General features: G+C 38.0%; 2 protein-coding genes across 4 annotated transcripts in view; one reads left to right on the top strand and one right to left on the bottom strand.

Moving 5' to 3' along the window:
• CMC1 (C-X9-C motif containing 1) overlaps positions 1 to 17673 on the top strand; it is a 96869-nt gene extending 79196 nt beyond the window's left edge. The window contains exons 3-6 of one of the 2 annotated variants that reach the window (XR_004281043.1): positions 10066 to 10156; positions 13741 to 13861; positions 15515 to 15622; positions 16612 to 17673. Coding sequence is in view for 1 of the 2 variants with exons in the window: in XM_032323262.1 (XP_032179153.1) it covers positions 10066 to 10156; positions 13741 to 13861 (212 nt within the window). In the remaining variant the exon portion in view is untranslated. The remainder of the gene's footprint in view (positions 1 to 10065; positions 10157 to 13740; positions 13862 to 15514; positions 15623 to 16611) is intronic. The other variant, XM_032323262.1, reaches the window with a different exon arrangement.
• AZI2 (5-azacytidine induced 2) overlaps positions 16313 to 18850 on the bottom strand; it is a 35793-nt gene continuing 33255 nt past the window's right edge. For both annotated transcript variants that reach the window (XM_032322649.1, XM_032322735.1), the window contains one exon: positions 16313 to 18389. In XM_032322649.1, coding sequence (XP_032178540.1) covers positions 17977 to 18389 — 413 coding nt within the window. In that variant the 3' untranslated portion in view covers positions 16313 to 17976. The remainder of the gene's footprint in view (positions 18390 to 18850) is intronic.

Below are 18850 nucleotides of genomic sequence, written 5' to 3'. Positions count from 1 at the left end.
GAATTCAGATACCAGTTCCAGTAGGTTTTTGGTGGAGTATTTAGGATTTTTTACATACAGTATCCTGTCATCTGCAAAGAGTAAAAGTTTTACTTCTTCCTTACCAATTCTTCCATTCCTTTTTCTTGTCTGATTGCTGCGGGTAGGACTTCAATACTATGTTGAGTAAAAGTGGTGAGGAAAAAAGCTCTCAATTTTTCACTATTGAATAAGATAGTAGCGGTAGGTTTTTCATAGATGGCCTTTATAATATTAAGGTATGTTCTCTCTAACTCTACTTTGTTGAGGTTTTTTATTACGAATGGATATTGTACTTCATCAAGTGCTTTTTGCATCTGTTGAGGCAATCATATAGTTTTAATCCTTTCTTCTGTTGATATGATGTATCACATTCATTGACTTGAGAATATAGAACTACCCGTGCATCCTGTGAATAAATCCCACTTGATCGTGGTGAATGATTTTTTAAATGTATTGTTGGATTTGGTTTGCTAGTATTTTGTTAAGCATTTTTCTATCTATGTTCATCAGCAGTATTGCCCTGTAGTTCCCTTCTTTTTGTAATGTCTTTATCTGGTTTTGGTATCAGTGTAATTCTGGCCTCATAGAATTAATTTGGAAGGTTTCCTTCCTCTTGTATGTTTTTGAATAGTTTGAGAGGAATAGGTATTAACTCTTTAAATGTTTGGTAGAATTCGCCTGTCAAGCTAGACAGTCATGGATTTTTGTTTATTGGGATTTTGATTACTATTTCAGTTTCACTGCTGGTAGTCAGTCTGTTGACATTTTCTATTTCTCCCTGGTTCAGGTTTGGTAGTTTACATGTTTCTAGGAATTTCTCTATTTCTTCTAGGTTGTCCAGTTTGTTGGCATATAATTTTTCATAATATTCTCATAAGTATTTGTATTCCTGTTTGTTATTTTTCTTCTTTCCATTTCTGATTTTGTTTGAGTCTTCTCTCTCTCTCTCTCTGTCTCTCTCTTTTTAATGAAAGTTTATCAATTTTGTCAATCTTTTCAAAGAACCAGTGACTGGGTTCATTGATCTGTTCTATTGTTTTTTAAGTTTCTATTTCATTTGTTTGTGCTTTAATCTTTATCATATCTTTCCTTCTACTGGTTTGGTTCCTTGAGTTGTAGGGTTAAGTTGTTTATTTGAGATTTTTCTTGCTTCTTGAGGTAGGCCTGTATTGATATAAACTTCCCGCTTAGGACTGCTTTTGCTGCATCCTAAAGATTTTGAACAATTGTGTTGTCATTTTCATTTGTCTCCATGAATTTTTTTCATTTCTTCTTTGATTTCTTGGTTGACCTGTTCATTGTTTAGTAACATGTTATTTAAGCTGCATGTATTTGTGCTCTTTCCAGACTTTTTTTTGGAAGTTTGTTTCTGGTTTTATAACATTGTGGTCAGAAAAGATGCATGGTATGATTTCAGTCTTTTTGAATTTGTTGAGACTTGTTTTGTGGCCTAATATTTGATCTCTCCTGGAGCATGTTCCATGTGTACTTGAAAAAAATGTGTATTCTGATGTTTTAGGTTGGAATGTTCTGAGTATATCTGTTAGATCCATTTGGTCCAATGTATCATCCAAAGTCACTGTTTCCTTGATGATTTTCTGTTTGGTTGATCTGCCCATTGGTACAAGCTGGGTATGAAAATCATTTGCTAATAAATTTACTGTTGATTACTTGCCTTATGTTTGTTATTAGCCTTTTTTAATGTATTTCTGTGCTGTGATGTTGGGTGCATGAATACTTACTTTACAGTTGTCATATCTTGTTGAATTGTCCCCTTTATGATTATATAGTGTCCTTTTTTTGTCTCGTGTCTCTTGTCTCCTCTTCAGTGTCTGTTTTGTCTGATAGAAGTATTGCTACCCTGGCTTCTTTTCCCATCTATTTGCAAGATAAATGTTTCTCTGTCCCTTCGTGTTCAGCTGCAGGTTTCTTTAAGTCTGAAATGAGTCTTTTGCAGGCAGCCTATTGATGGGTCCTGGGGTTTTTTGGTTGTTTTTTGTTTTTTTTGTTTTTTTTAATCCATTCCATCACCCTCTGTTTTTGTATGGAGCCTTTAGCCCATTACATTCAAGATAATTATTGATAGGTAGATTACTTACTGCCATTTTTGTTTTATGGTTGCTTTTGTAGTTCTCTGTTCCTTTCTTCCCTTGCTCTTTTCTCTCATGATTATTTGGCTTTCTTTAGTGATATACTCGGCCTCCTTTATCTTTATTTTTTTGCTTATCTACTACTGGTTTTTAGATTTTTCATTTGTTTATAACCTCTTCTGCATATAGTAGTCTATATTAAGTTGATGGTTGCTTAAGTTTGAATCCATTCTTTATGCCTTTCCCCTCCATGTTTAGGTGTATGTTTTCACACTTTACACCCTTTTATTTTGTCCCTTGAGTGATTTTGACATATAAACATACTTTTACTGCTTTTGTGCTGTCTGCTTTTCTTATTCCTGCTTATGGTCTTTCCTTTCCATGTAAAGAGTCCCTTTTAACATTTCTCATGGGTTAATGGTGATGAATTCCTTTAACTTTTGTCTGGGAAACTCTTTCTCTCTCCTTCTATTCTGAATGATATCCTTGCTGGATAGATAATTTTGGCTGCAGATTTTTTTTTTTCTTTTCAGCAGTTTGAATATATCATGTCACTTTTTTCTGGCCTGTAAAGTTCCTGCTGAAAAATCAGCTGATAGCCTTATGAGGTTGCCCTTGTGTATAACTATTTTGTTTTCTCTTGGTGCTTTTAAAATTCTTTTTATCACTACTTCTTGCCATTTTAATTATTCTGTGTCTCGGTGTGGACTTCCTTGGGTTGATTTTGTTTGGAGCATTCTGTGCCTCCTCGATCTTGATTTCCCCAGATTTGAGATGCTTTCAGCTATTATTTCTTCAAGTATTTATTTGCCTCCTTCTCTTTCTCTTACCCTTCTGGTAGCTCTATAAGGTGGATATTATTATGTTTGAGTTCCCTAAGTCTATTTTTATTCTGGGTTTTTTGGTTTTTTGTTTTTTTGTCTCTCGCCTACTCAGCTTGATTACATTGCATTGCTCTGTCTTCTAGGTCACTGATTTGTTCTTTTGCTTCTACTCCACTATTTATTCCATTTGGTGTATTTTTAATTTAATTTATTGAATTCTTCATCTATAAGTTTTCTTTTTTATGTTTTCTGTCTCTTTGTTAAGGGTCTCACTGTCCAGTGAGTTTATCTTTATGATTTATTACTTTATTTTTTTAAGCTTTTATTTATTTGACAAGTAAAGAGAGAGAAAAAGAGTGCAGCAGGGGGAGTGACAGGCAGAGGGAGAGGGAGAAGTGGGTGTCCTGCTGAGCAGAGAGCCCGTGTGAGACTTGATCCCAGGACCCTGGGATCATGACCTGAGCCAAAGGCAAACATTTAACCAACTGAGCCACCCAGGTGCCCTATGATTTGTTGCTTTATTATTTTTTTCAATCTTTTAAAAAGATATTTATTTATTTATTTATTTGACAGAGATACCGTGAGAGAGGGAACACAAGTTGGGGGGGAGTGGGAGAGGGAGAAGCAGACTTCTTGTGGAGCAGGGAACCTGTTGCAGGGCTTGATCCCAGGACCCTGGGATCATGACCCGAGCTGAAGGCGGACGCTTAACTACTGAGCCACCCAGGCACCCCTGATTTATTGCTTCAAGTTCTCTATCAGGCCTACTACTTTTCTCCATTTTGCTTAGGTATCTTGCTGTGATTTTGTTCTGTTCTTAAATACAAGACATTTTCCTCTGTTTTCAGTTTGTCTAACTCCGTATCTGTTTTTTTTTTTTTTTAAGATTTTATTTATTTGATAGAGACAGCGGGAGAGTGAACACAAGCAGGGGGAGTGGGAGAGTGAGAAGCAGCTTCCCTTTGAGTAGGGAGTCTGTTGTGGGGCTCGATGCCAGGACCCTGGGATCATGACCTGAGCCAAAGGCAGATGCCTAATGGCTGAGCCACCCAGACGCCCCTCCATATCCATTTTTGTGTGTCTGGAAAGTTAGCTACGTTTCCAGCTCTTAAAAGTAGTGACCTAATGAAGAAGAGGTCCTGGAGTACCCTGCAATCAGTGTCCTGTGTTGACCAGAACTTGACACTTCAGGGCTGTCTTCTGTGTGTGTTGCATTCATCCTGGTATCGTGGTTTGGCTTTTCTTCCTACCATCCAGCTCTTTCCAGTGGCTCTCTGCCTGTTGTGGGCAGTGTTTGCTTCCTGTGGTGTTGGTGGACCAGTCAGGGGCCACTTTAGGCTTGAGTTGCTTCAGTCTAGAGGTGGAGTAGCACCAAACTGCAGGACACTTTTCCCTGTGTTGTCCCCTGAGAAGCCTTTGTTGGTGGGTACAACCTGCAGTCAGACTTCTGTCTGCCCCCATGCCACTGCCGGAGTTGCATTTGGGACTAGTGTGTGTGGTAATCTTCCCTTCTCTCCAGGACAGGAGTCACTTTAGAGTGGTGCTGTCCCTGTCATGGCTGCTTGTACACTACCAGGCTTGTGGTTATGCTTTGGAAGGGCTCTAGCAAAGAGTGTATTGGAGCAGGCATCGCTGTAGAAGCTCACTGTCATGGGTGGTGCAGTGTTAGCAGCATTTGCATGTGCGGGGATGGCAAACTCTTAGCAAGTTAGGTGGCAAGTGTTGGTGGTTCCCACAGGTAGCCGTGTGTGTATGCTAGGGCACAGGGGAGCAAAATGGTGCTTGCCAGCTTCTTTGTCCCTGGAGGAGTCCCCCAGTGATCCTTGTCCCTCCAGGACAAGCCCTGAGATGACTAAATTAACTCTTCTTTCTTTATGCCCCAGACATTTTTCACACACTGCCTCCATGCTGTATCTTCCAAGGCTGTTGGTTGTGCTGTCTCTTTAAGGATAGGGACTCAGTTTCCTCTTACCCTCCCAGCTCTCCCAGAACTTGAGCCAACTGATGCTTAATGTTGCCAGTGTAAAGTTCTGCTGATTGTAAGAACTCATGAAATTTGATCCCTTTTGTGTTCAAAGTCAAATGTTATGGGAATTTGTCTTTCCCATGTGGGCTCTCCAGTGTGAGAGTCATTTTCTCTTTCTTGTCTGCACACCTGACATCCCTCCCCACTATGTTTCACCTATCTTACCCTCTTTGAGGTGGCCTCTTCTCTACTTTTCAAAGCTGGGTTTGTTACCAGTCTTGAGATCATTTTCTGGGTTATTTATATCGATGTGAATGTTACCTAGTTTTATTGTGGGACAAGGTGAGCTTAGAGTCTTCCTACTTTGCAGTCTTCCCCAGAAAATCTCCAAGAACTGTTTTAGAACCTACCCAATATTAATGTGCCATTGCCCTTTGGTTTTACATAAGTAGAAGTCATCTGTATCCCAAGTGTTACCTACTAAATGCTTCATCAGAATCGCATCTTAATTCCCATTTAAAATATGTTCTAACAAATGTAGATAACAAATCTGAGTATCCCTCTCAAGCTTTTTAATTTCTTTTCATATCAAATTTTTGCAAATATCTTCTCCCATTCAGTAGGTTGCCTTTTCATTCTGTTGATGGTTTCCTTTGCTGTGCAAAAGGTTTTTATTTTGATATAGTCCCAGTAACTTATTTTTGCTTTTGTTTCCCTTGCCTCAGGAGACTTATCTTTAAAAAAAAAAAAAAAAAAAAAAAAAGTGTTCCCAGGGCTGACATCAAAGAGATTACTGCTTAATGTTTTCTTCCAGGAGTTTTATGTAGTTTTATGGTTCAGGTCTCACATTTAGGTCTTTAATCGATTTTGAGTTAATTTTTGTTGTATTGTATAAGACAGTGTCCAGTTCCATTCTTTTGCATGTAGCTGTCTAGTTTTCCCAGCACCATTTGTTGAAGAGACTGTCTTCCCTATTGCATATTCTTAACGCTTTTGTTAAAGTTTAACTGCCCATATAAGTGTGGGTTTATTTCTTGGTTTTCTGTTCTGTTTAATTGATCTTTTTGTCTGTTTTTGTGCCAGTACCATACTGTTTTGATTATTACAGCTTTATCCTATATCTTGAAATCTGGGATTGTGATCTAGCTTTGTTCTTCTTTCTCAAGATTGCTTTGGCTGTTCAGGTTCTTTTGTGGTTCCAAATGTATTTTAGGAGTATTTACTTTAGTTCTGTAAAAACTGCTGTTGGTATTTTGGTAGGAATTGTGTTGAATCTATAGGTCTCTTTGTGAAGGGTGGGCATTTTAACAATATTTGTTTTTCTAGTCCATGAACTTGGAATATCTTTCCATTTGTTTGTGTTGTCTTCACTTTCTTTCATCAGCGTTTTATAACTTTCAGGGTATAGGTCTTTTACCTCCTTGGTTAAGTTTATTCCTACATAAGTTATTCCTTTTGATGCAATTTTAAGTGGAATTGTTTTAATTTCTCTTTCTGTTACATCATTATCAGTGGATAGAAACACAGCCAATTTCTGTGTATTTGTTTTGTATCTTGCAAGTTTACTGAATTCATTTATAACTTCCAGTAGTTCTTAGGTAGAGTATTTAGGGTCTTCTGCATGTGATACCATGCCATCTGCAAATAATGACAGTTTTATTTCTTCCTTACCAGTATGGATGCCTCTTACTTCTTTTTCTTGTCTAATAGCTACAGCTAGGACTTCCAGTACTGTGTTAAATAAAAGCAGTGAGAGTGGACATCCTAGTCTTATCCCTGATTTTTAGGAAAAGCTCTCAGTTTTTTACCATTGAGTATGATATTAACTTTGGGTTTTTCATATATGACCTTTATTATGTTGAAGAATGTTCCCTTGGAACCTACTTTGCTCTTGCATTTTGTCAGATGCTTTTTCTGCGACTGTTGAGGTGATCAAATGGTTTTTAATCCCCTTGTCTTGTTAATGTAATGTATTACATTGATTGATTTGTGACTAATGAACCACTCTTGTATCCCTGGAATAAATCCCACTATTGTAATTTTTTAATGTATTGTTGAAATCAGTTTTCTTAGATTTTGTTGAGGATTTAGGCATCCATCGGAGACATTGGCCTATAGTTTTTTTTTGTAGTGTCTTTACTGGCTTTATACCAGGGTGATACTGGTCTTGTACAATGACTTTAGAAGTTTTCTTTTCCTCTTCTATTTTATGGAATAGTTTGAAAAGAGCAGGTACCGTGTTCTTGACATTTTAAAGAAAAAAGTTTTGAGTGTTACCTCTAAATATGTTTTTTAAATTTGAAATAACTTTTTAAGCTCTCTGTTCTTACTGTTTATTGATATTCATTTGTATTTCCTTAAGATATACTTAAGTGCATGAAATTTTCTTTTCATAATCTTCAATGGTAATGAATTTAAGTTATATATAGGCATATAAGCTTTAAAATAACATTGAAAGACAAAGAATTTCTATGAATACCATTTTAGAAATTAGTTGGCTGTATTAGCGACATCATTATTATATGAATGTTTGTTAATGTGGTATGAAAGCAAGATCCTCATTAAAATCTTGTAGCTAAACAAGTGACAAAAACCTTACAAACAGCTTGAGGCTTTAGGCCAGTCGTGGTTATTCCAAGAGATTTGGACAAGTATGAAAATATACAGACTGTGCCTTTATTGTGGTCAGAATACAGGGATGCTATCTTGCATCAGTTCCCTACTGAGAATACTTTTATTCATAATAGGGAAAACGTATCTGAAAGTAAAAAAATGTGTAACCATTCTGTTGTGAATCTGTCAAATGTAAAAGTATTGGGTTTATTAAATTTGGAAAGTGGACTTGATAATAGCCATCGTGGTGGTGTTTTTCAGGAAAGGAGGGTTTTGATCACCTAGCATATTTTCATTAGGCAAATTTGTGATGCTAATGATCTTTCTTCTAGGCACTATCTGAGCATGGACTGGTCTGCTATAGGTCTAGTAAGATGTGATGCAGAGCAATCAGCCCATGGCTCATCACCACTGTGGAATACGGCAGTTCCCTTACAGAAGCCCTTAGCCAGATTCAGTCATTTCCAGGTTAACTTTATATACATACTCCCTTTGAGGATTTCCTAGGTCTTTTTAAGATTTGTTTATTTATTTATTTGAGAGAGAGAGAGCATGAACACAAGTGGGGGGAGGGCAGAGGAACAGAAGATGTAGACTCCCTCACTGAGCAGGAAGCCCATATGGGGCTCCATCCCGGGACCTCAAGACTATGACCTTATCTGAAGGCAGACGCTCAACCGACTGAGCCATCCAGGCATCCCACAAACCAGGTCCCTTGGTCTTAGAATCTTACTTAGCATCATAACCGTTGCTTGTCGAAAAGCAGATTTTAATATCATTTAACTAGAGAAATTCACATGTAGGAATACTAGTGACATTCCAGAGTGAAAGTTAATGGACTTCTATAGCCATGTAGCCACCCCTCAGGATCTCCCCGATAATGAGCTGATTATATAAGTCTGTTATGCCTTTTTGAGTTGGAGGGAGTCCTTAGAGGGCACAAAGGAAATTTCCTTGGTCTGATTTGGCTCAGGAGCTCAACTCATGTGCACAGAATGGAACAGAATATTTGTAGTTGAAGTAGAAAAGGATAGCTGAGTGAGTTCAGGGGTCGGAGAGCAGTGGTGGGACTGCCAGGACTGGAGAACAAGCAGCTAAAGGAAGAGAATCCTACATGTCTTTGACGTGGAGTGTTACTTCATGTCCCCCGCTTTCATGTGATCACACACATTAAACTGTTTGAATTAAAGTCATTGCCTGCATCTCTCGGCCTTGTTCCTGTTCTGCTGCTTCTCCGTCAGAGTATGCTGTGACATTTCAGGGAGACACAGATGTCTGTGCTGTGGGGCTCTTGTCCCAGCACAGCCCCTCTCCTGAGGTTTTTTTTTAATGCATTTAATAGATTCCAGTCATTTCCAGTTTGCTTAGGTTTAAACTTTTGGTTAACATATTCTGTGTCATCAGGGAGACCCCTGAATTACCTGCTTGCTTTAAGATAATTATAAATTATATCCTCTAGTAACTAGAAGGGTAATAGTTCAAGAAAAGAGGGAAATCCTGATAATTTTGCATTAAAGGAATTATAAAAGATACTCAGAAGACACTGTGTTTTACCTATAGCTTCTATGCGAGGGTGATACTGAATTGAAGTCTGACATGGAAATGGTTCGTTACTTAGAGCAGACTGGAGATGGCAGAGCTGAAACTAGAGTAGCCAGTGGACAAGAGGAAGGACCAGAATAGTCGGGAGCTGCAGCAAAGCACACTGTCCTGTGGGAAGAATAACGGAGGACCAAGTCTGACTTTCCAAAGCAGACTGGATTAGGGCGCCAGGCTTCTCTGAGTTGGGAGTGTTGAGAAGGCAGGATACCAAGGGATTAGTACAATTTAAAAGACAAACTACTAGAATGGAAATTTGACAGAAAGCTGTTTCCAGGGACATCTAAGAGTTGACCTGGGAATGGAGTGGGAACCCTATTATCAGATAGGAAGGCCCTTTGGCAGGGTTGGCTTAAAGTGGGTGCCTTGATGCCATCAGGTGACCTGCAGAGACTAGAGGCCAGAGGTCCATATCTGCAAACAACTCTCCTTTCACCCTTGCACTCATTTCTTGTAAAAGAGACCCCTCTTCTGTGTTAGGAATCGTCCTTATTCTCCACATCCCTTCTGTGTCTAGGAGGCCTCCTCAGAGGTCCTCTCCCCCCCCCCCCCCGCCCTTTCAGAGTCATCCCTTATTTCTGCAAAGTTAATGGCGCTTATCCTGTTCTGCCTTTTATTTGTGTGCATGTCTTCTCTGGAGTGTGTTCTATGTGCCAAGCATAATCTAAGTAATAGATGTTAAGTGGTGAGTATTTTAGAGCTGTTAAAAATTAGTAGGAGTGTCTACTAAGCCGGTTGAGTGTCCATCTGATTCTTGGTTTCAGTTCAGGTCATGATCTCAGTAGGGTCATGGGATTGAGCCCTGTGTTGGGCTCTGTACTCAGTACGGAATCTACTTGGGACTCACTCTCCCCTTGCCCACGCTCTTTCTCTCTTTCTCTTTCTCTAAGGAATCTTTAAAAATTTTGATGTAACTGCAAGTCGTTTTTTTTTTCTTTCCAAACTTTTTCAGATTTTACCAAATGTTGCAAAGACTCTGGAATCCTTATGGTAGTAAAATGCCGGAAAGAAAATTCTGCATTGAAAGAATGCCTAACTGCTCAGTAAGTAGTCACCACGTTGTTGGTGCTTCTCTATGCTTTTAATACATGTAGCAGGTAAGACTGTTATTTAACTCATTACATGTAATAGATTTTGTACTTCACCCCATCAGATCTTTGATATTGTTAGCTCAATCTGAGACTTCAGTTTGTTAAATATTAAGCAATTTATTTATTTATGAAAGGTATTATCAAGTTACATGGGTCAACATTATATCTGATTAAAAATATGAGGTCAAGCAAATAAAAATGCAGGATTTTTCATATGACAGCAAATTCCTTTTCATGAAGAGGTTGAACTGTAGAATATATTATAGATGGGCTTATATTTGTCTCTTCTAATGAAAAGGTACTGAATTAGATGATTTGCCAGCCTTGTGATTTGGGGATTAATATAATTTTTAACTCCTGGGAAAGTTGTAATAAATCCAAATGAAGATAAAATGAAGGATACAAAGGTAAATTTAGATTTTTGAAGTTAATCAATTTTAAAATAATTCTTTTTTTTTTTTTTAAGATTTTATTTATTTATTTGTCAGACAGAGATCACAAGTAGGCAGAGAGGCAGGCAGAGAGAGGAGGAAGCAGGCTCCCTGCTGAGCAGAGAGCCCGATGCGGGGCTCGATCTCAGGACCCTGGGATCATGACCTGAGCCGAAGGCAGAGGCTTTAACCCACTGAGCCACCCAGGTGCCCCTAAAATAATTCTTAAATATCATGTTCACTGACATGTAGTTGAATATTAAAGTAAAAATTTGCAAAATTCTTGGAATGCAAGTGCTTTCTTTTTTTCAAAGACTTTATTTTTTTTTTGAGAGAGCAGTACCAGGGTACGGGCAGAGAGAGAGGGAAAGAATGTCAAGCTGACTCCATGCTGAGCTCAGAGCCTGATGAGGGCTTGATCTCACAACCCTGAGATCATGACCTGAGCCAAAACCAAGAGTCGGACACTCACCTGACTGAGCCACTCAGTCACCCCAGGTGCTTTCTGTTGTATCTCCCCACACATTTTATTGTCTACATTATTGATGATATTGCAGAATACTTTAGTATTGTTAACTGACAGTTGTGAGGTCTTTTTGGTTAACCCTTATTTCCTTCTATACTTCTCTAGCCCTTGAAACATAGGTCCGCACGGTTTGATGCTTCCTTAGGGAATTATATAAAAAGTGATTATCTGAATCAAATATTTGTTTTTGTTTTTGAGAACAACTAATGTACATATACATTTAAATTTACAAACTTATTTTAGAATTCTGTAGTTAGAAGACTTGAGAAGTTAATCTCTACATTTATGGATGAGGAAACACCCTTACTTATGGCCCAGGACCTGTACTAAGCATTTCATCAGAGAGTAAGAGTTCCTTCTGTGACTTGTTTTTCTTCCATTCCTATTTCCTCATGTTCCCAAGAGATGTGTAATGAATAAACGAACCTGTTAAACTTCTTTGTGACTGAATTTAAATTCTGTTGTATATTAAGGGATTTCACACCTCAGTTTTAGTCATCATAATAACTTGTTCTTAGTTTGCCATATTATCCATCCCTCTCAGATGGGCATTATTAGAGCAAAGGGGCAGGAGTGCCAGCTGGGGAGAGGGCAGCCGGGGCTTACCTTCTGGACCAGCCAGAGCTTAGCTAGCCATGCAGCCTCAGGCAAGTTCCTCACAGAAGATGGGAAAATTATTCCTCACGGAGTGATCATGGGGGACTATACATAAACTCATTACAACAGTGCCTGGCACATAGGAGGTAGTGAGTAAAGGGTAGCTCTTTTTAAAAATTGTACTTGTTTTTGTTATCTGAATGTTAATCATTTAAATATCCTCCCATCTTTTACCCCCTGGAAATAAGGAGAAAGAACTTCTAGTCTGTTTTGGGGGAAGGGGCTGGGAAGGGTTGGAGGAGGCTGCTTCTGTTTAGGAGAGAAACAGTAAATGAAACTGAAAGTAGATGGAGTTAAGGATTTTACTGCTTGACCTGAAGTCTCAACAGTCTATATCTTCATTTTGGAATAAGAAAGTGCTCTGCTTTACTGTGAAATGAAGTTAACCACTGCCCTCTCATCTTTTCATAGTGATATCTTGAAATATGAATGCTTATTCTCATTTATCTCTGTCTCATTTTCACTCATTCCTTAGTAAACAGCAGCCTCGCTTCTGCCCCCTTCCACTGGAACTGCGGCTCCTCAATTTCTGATAGGTTCCTGGTAGCCAAATGCAGTGAAGTGCTTTTCATTCCTTCCTTTTACTTGACCTCCAGAAATTCCTTAAAATTCCCTTCTATCTGGCATCCCTTACACTCTTTCCTATTCCTCCAACATCTCATTTCTTCTCAGCCTTTTCTTCCTTAACTGATTCCTTAAAATGGGTTCCCGGTTCTCTCCTCATGCTTAGGTCTGTGACAGCTCAGTTTACACCCGTGGATTCAGTTACTTCCTATAGGTCATGACATTTTTCTGCTCTCTTCGGGTCCCAAACTGAACTCCCCTCCTTTTCCTCCTCCTGCATCATGTGTCTAGAATTTAGACTCCTCTCTCTTAACTCTAAATGGTTATTTCCTATTGGTTTTATTACCTACATCTCCCCCAAATCGATTTTGTCCTTTTCATCCCAACTTCTCCTCCATTAGCTTAGGCCCTCATCATTCTTTTCTGGATCATTGTGGTAGTTTACTTACTACTGGGCATCCTGCACTGAACCCTGCTGCCCCCTTTTGGGCTGTAGCATGTGGCCTGACTCACCTACGACATAGAATTGATCTTTGAGTTTCTGTTAATAGTGTCCCATTGCCTTCAGGATAGATTTCGACTTCTGGATATGGCATACAGTCGCCTTCATGATGTGGCTCCTGCCCTGTCTAGCTTTATTCCAGGCTCTTTGTCTTATATGCATAATCTGCTGTAATGGTAGTTATTTGCAGTTCTTCATTGTTTTTCCTCATCTTTGTTCCTTTCCAGTGTGCCTTCAGTCTGGACTTCTCTTGTCCGTTAAAGTGCAACTCCTGCACTTGTTGCCACCTCTCCTTTCCCCACTTCTCTCCCAGGTTCCCATGGTGCACTGGGCCATACCTCTGGCCCAGCATTTTGCATCTTTCCTTGTGGTGCAGCCTTTCCTTCCTGTTCCAGAACGCCATGCGCTCCCTGAGGATAGGCGCTGTGCTTCTCATCACTCTATCCTGCCATTCAAAAACATCCCCCTTGCCCTCTTAAGGCAGGTTGATAGCCTAATGTTTACAGTAAGTTTATGACCATTTCTTAAAATCTACTTTTAAAGATTGTACCTGGTGAAATGTCTGAATATTATTAAACCAAGCTTATATTAAAAACACTCGTGTGGGCGCCTGGGTGGCTCAGTGGGTTAAGCCGCTGCCTTTGGCTCAGGTCCTGGGATCGAGTCCCGCATCGGGCTCTCTGCTCAGCAGGGAGCCTGCTTCCTCATCTCTCTCTCTGCCTGCCTCTCTGCCTACTTGTGATCTCTCTCTGTCAAATAAATAAATAATCTTAAAAAAAAAATAAAAATTAAAAAAAAATTAAAACATTCGTGAAGTTTCACTTTTTTAAACGAGATTTTCATTTCCTTCTTGTAGTTATAATGATCCAGCCTTTTATGAAGAATGCAAAATGGAATACCTGAAGGAAAGGGAAGAATTCAGAAAAACTGGAATTCCTACCAAGAAAAGGCTACAGAAGCTTCCCACAAGCATGTAGGCAAGTGTTCAGATACTTAGAAGCTCTGATACTCACGGAAATCATTATCACCTAAAATAATGGACTTAAGGAAGTGTTTGCTTTATTCTAAATTATGGAAATACTAATTTTATCTGAAATAAAGTTTTTTTTTTTTAATTTTAAAGTCAGGTGGGTCAAATATGGTAGGAGTAGTAAATAGTGAAATGGGATATGGTCTGCCTGGTCATCATGGATTTTTTGGTAAATTTCCCACAACTACAGTTCTGTAACAGAGATACTGAGATTTAGGGTTCTATATAGACCTTATATTCCTTTTGTCCAGTGTATAGACTAATGGGTAATCATAGGGATCAGAAGTAACCAAAGTAGGGATGGACAGCCATCAGAGGTATTAATAAGGCAGTATAGTAGAATAGTGATGAACCAGAATCCTTCTTGGTTCTGTTACTTATTAGGTATGTAACCATGGAAATAATTTTTAGTTATTGTGAGGATTATTGCAAGTAAGTAGAGTGTTTAGGACAGTGCCTCAGATGTGGAAAATGCTCTTTAATGGTTGTTGGAAGTAGTAAAGGATTATTTGGAAACATATAAAGAAATAGATGAATTAATTTTACTTATATGTTTGATGGAAAGTTTCCTAAAATGAATTATGTTCCTCGACCTGTTCATCTGGTTACTGAAAATATTTTAATGATTTCAGGAGCTAATGTAAAAAATTGTCCAAGTACAATAATTTGGTCCCAGTTTTTTATATCAAAACTTGCTTTTCTTTTCTTCCATGAGCTGTTAACGCTCCACTATAGCCACGGCAACCAGTTTCTATGTATTTCTCATTAAAATCACAAATAGAAATTACTACATACTAGGACAAGATTAAATCTTGACCCCTATCCCATAAAATAGATCTGAGCTTATTCTTTTTTTAAAGGACTTAGTTTAAAGCAGATAGGATGCTAAGGAACTAGTGTGATGCTCAAGTTCCATACTTTACTCAAGTGAACCACTCAAAGAACTATTTTACTCTTACTTGAAAACCAAAGAAACCACATTTTCCCAGCCCACAGATCAAAAGGAAGATTACTAGAGCAGACAAAAGCACAGCAAATGTAGAAACCTAGAGACCACATACCATAGGCATCATCCAGCCTATATTCTTCTGTTGGCTTTTCAGTACCTATTACATTTCTTAGCGCACAGGACCTTACTTTTAATGGTGCAAATGAAGAAAAGGCAGTAAATTTAAAAAGCTAGTGAAATATATAATCTGTGGCTAATTTATAATTTGGATGACAATCAGAGGAGCTAAATTTATGTGGAAAATTTATTTTCTGTAGATGTCACTTTCTCCACAGGTACTGGAATAGTATTATGTATGTTCATTCCTCTGCCAGAAACTAAACCATTTATCACAGCTTTCAGGATATCCTGCTTGGCCACCACACTGTCTGCTCTAAAACAGCTGCCTCAGTTGTTGTCTTGCTTGCTTATTCATACCTCTGGCTGAAGCTATTTCTGTGAAGAAATAGTGCACAGATTTTCTGCCCCTAAAGATCCGCCTTGTTCATGTAGCCTCTCTGGATCAGATCATTATGGTTTTTCCATGATTAGGTCTCAGGTCTTTAAGTCTGAATTTTCCCCTACTTACTTGGTTTCTAATGTTTCCCGTAGGTGTGTCCCTGCTCTGCTTAGGAATAGGTTCCATTTGGGCAGAATCTCCATTTCCTTTTAAAGATGATGCAGATTTTATTTTCACTAATAGGAGACCAAGAGGAAGGAGTGAGTGGCTTTTTGTTGTTACCCGTGTTCTCTTCATTCTGTTATATAAATGTAAACTGGGTTATAAAAAGCTAAAGATTAAAGATATTTCCAAGGGAAGCCCTTTGGAGCAAATTTCAAGCAGTATGAAAGAAATCAACATAGAATTTTCCATCTCGGGGGCACCTGACTGGCTCAGTTGGTTAAGCATCTGCCTCTTGGATTTCAGCTCAGGTCATGATCTCAGGGTCCTGGGATCCAGCCCCTGGTTGGGCTTGGTGCTCAGTGGGGAGTTTGCTTGAGATTTTCTCTCTCCTCCCTACTCCCCTCAGGTAAATCTTTAAATTTTTTTTTCCATCTCAAATAGATTATCAAATGATGGGCCATTCCCATTTCTCTTTGAATCTTATGTACAACGGAGATGATCATAAAGCATACATTTTTAAATTTGTGGCTGGTTAAAAGTTTTTGGTTAATCTTTATCAGAGTCCTACACATCATTTATTTAGCACTTTACACTGTAAAGAACATACAACCACTGATTTTTAGCATACCTGTTGGATAGCCACCCTCTTGTTCATATGAAAGAACATTTTTTCCGCTTAGAAGAACTGGTTTAACAAGACAAATGCCTGTTACATGAATCAAATGAACAACTAACAAATAGTACCTGACCTTGGAATATAAAGGCAAGGACAGTATTTCACATTCGCTTCAATTTCAAACAAAAATAATTTATTTTAATTAAACAATTTCTTGGCATTGTTCAAAACATTAATCAAGCCATTATCTCATACTACTCCTTTACAAAGAAAAGTTTCCAACCTTGGTTTAAAAAAAGACAAACCAGTAAGCTACATTAGAGATTAGATAGAATATATAGTCTATGCAGCCACATGAGAAATAGTTTCTGCTGCTTTGTTATTACACAGGTAGTTGCTTCCTTTAGCTAAAGCCTGGAGTCTTGTATTTGTTTTATGCATATTGGGTTTTGTTCTATTACTTGGCAGGAGATTGTACTCCCTGGAGTCAGCTGTGTTCATTGGTCAGAATAAATTCCAGCATCTGACACCAATTCCATTAATCACAGACAAGCCTGAATAAGTGAGTAAGATAATAGAAAGACAGAAATATCTGGTGAACGGTGAACACTGTTTATGTATGTATGCTATTCAGTTAATATAGAAGAGATCTGAGATACTCTTTTGAGTTCAAGATATTTGAAACTGTCTATCAAAAAGGATAAAGGCCTCCTACATGAAACACTTTATCTCAGGAAAAAGATGTATAAGCCAACTAATATATTATATTACTAATATGTTAATACCACCGTCCTGTAAGAATTTAGATAGATTTGTGTGAAGCCATCCTTGTTATATGCTTGTTTATAAATGATAGACCACTTAGAATCAAAAAGTCTGGGGACATTTCATGATTGTACTAGATCAATACAGCACAGAATTTGGTTTATAGAATTACAATTCCTAATTTGGTTAATGAAAAATCACTATCTCAATGAGTACAATGTTACATTTCAAATAAACTAACAATTTATAAGTTGCTCTACATAACCATCAGGTACAGACCCTGATGAAAATGACTTTATCCAGTTACATACTTAGATTTTCATTATGGACCACTGATGGCACAGATTTAGACTAAAACCTTTGTGGTGCTCTTTCTGCTTCTCATTGAATACTATAGAATTATAATAGTTCACACACATTTTCACTTTTCAGTTAGGATTTGAGGAATGTATAGGACAAGGTTGGCTTTGATGATCAGGTTATTTCAAGTCTTAACACTGTGATTAAAAAAAGTCTTAAACTTTGAAAACATAATAGCATACGGAGATGGAATAACCTGTAAGAGATGCTATTATTTAATAAACACTTTTTGTCTTTATTCAGTAGGTCAACAGAAACATAACTTACTCATTTTGCCATTTGCTCTTTTTTGCAACTTAAAGCAACTTCTAATTTGTCTCATATTAATGGCTTCTTATTTTTACGAATGGATACTTAGGCATTTCACATGCTTTATAAAACCATGTCCAAGAAATTTTAATTCCATTCTTTATGTGAGGCTGTTATTTACAATTACTATCAAAGGTAAAATTGTCTCTTTAAAACGCCTTAAGCTTATTTATTAGTAAGTAGCGTATGTCTGATTCTTAGCCAGAACGTGAAGCTGGACGGTGCTCTTTCACATTGGAAAATCAACTACATAATGTGGAACAGTATGTGCAAACGTATATACCGAAGAACTTTGCAAAGTTTAATCAAAATCTGCTTTCAGTTTGTTAAATAATTTCTTGAGAGTGCCACTGAGGGAGATACAATAACCTCATGACCAAATCATGAATCTCTTCAGAATTAATTCTTAAAAAGACAGTTTTGATTATGTTGATCCAAGTAATGCAGTGGTGGCAGGTTGGGTAAAGGCAAAGTTTTATTTTTAGTTTCCCCAAATGCTGTCTCACTTGATTTAGGAGGGCTTGGGAATACCCAAGAATTACCTTCCAGAGAATTTCTGCCATAAGAGCTGTGTTCCTGAAAGTTAGGACCATCATGAAGAACGGATCGCTCATTATCTGTCCATGATTGGAGAATTGCTTTCTCTGATAAAACCTTTATATCTCCTGGTAAAGGGGAAGATGTGGTATGGCAAACACTTTTGCCGTTCGGTGAGAGGGGGGAATGTCTTTTGTATGTTGCAGTAAAATTCGCCAAGTGCAGTTTTGTGCTGTCTTTCCCAAGGTCTTCCATGCATCCTACTGGGGCACAGGCTAAAAAGAAAGCACAGGCTAAATGTCAGTTGTCAAGGCATTTGTGATCATAAAACACATAACACTTCATTAATTTGGTTAAATGTAGAACGGGAAATAAAATTAACATTTCTAAGTTTGCATGACCACTGGGGCACTGTGACTTGAAGACTGATGAAAAGTGATCTGAGTTCTAATTCTGGATCACTATTTACTGGCATTGTGACTTTTAGATAGGTTAAGTCATTTACATCCAGGTGTTACTTCTTTTATTTCCAAAATGGACATAGTTATCTTGTCCTGCCTATATCACAGAATAATTAATGAAGATGAAGAATTCCATAGTTTAAGAAGTTAGAAGCCAATAAAGTTAAAATACAGAAAGGATCCCCTTCTTGGCTCATAATGTGGCTAGAAAATGTTTGCAGACTACGTGTCAGTGGAAACTAAGCTGTTCTAAAGTAATGTTTTATTAAATATAA

This window comes from Mustela erminea, chromosome 1 (assembly GCF_009829155.1).
Source record: "Mustela erminea isolate mMusErm1 chromosome 1, mMusErm1.Pri, whole genome shotgun sequence".
Classification (NCBI taxonomy): Eukaryota; Metazoa; Chordata; class Mammalia; order Carnivora; family Mustelidae; genus Mustela; species Mustela erminea.
This window is presented reverse-complemented; position numbering and strand designations above follow the sequence as displayed.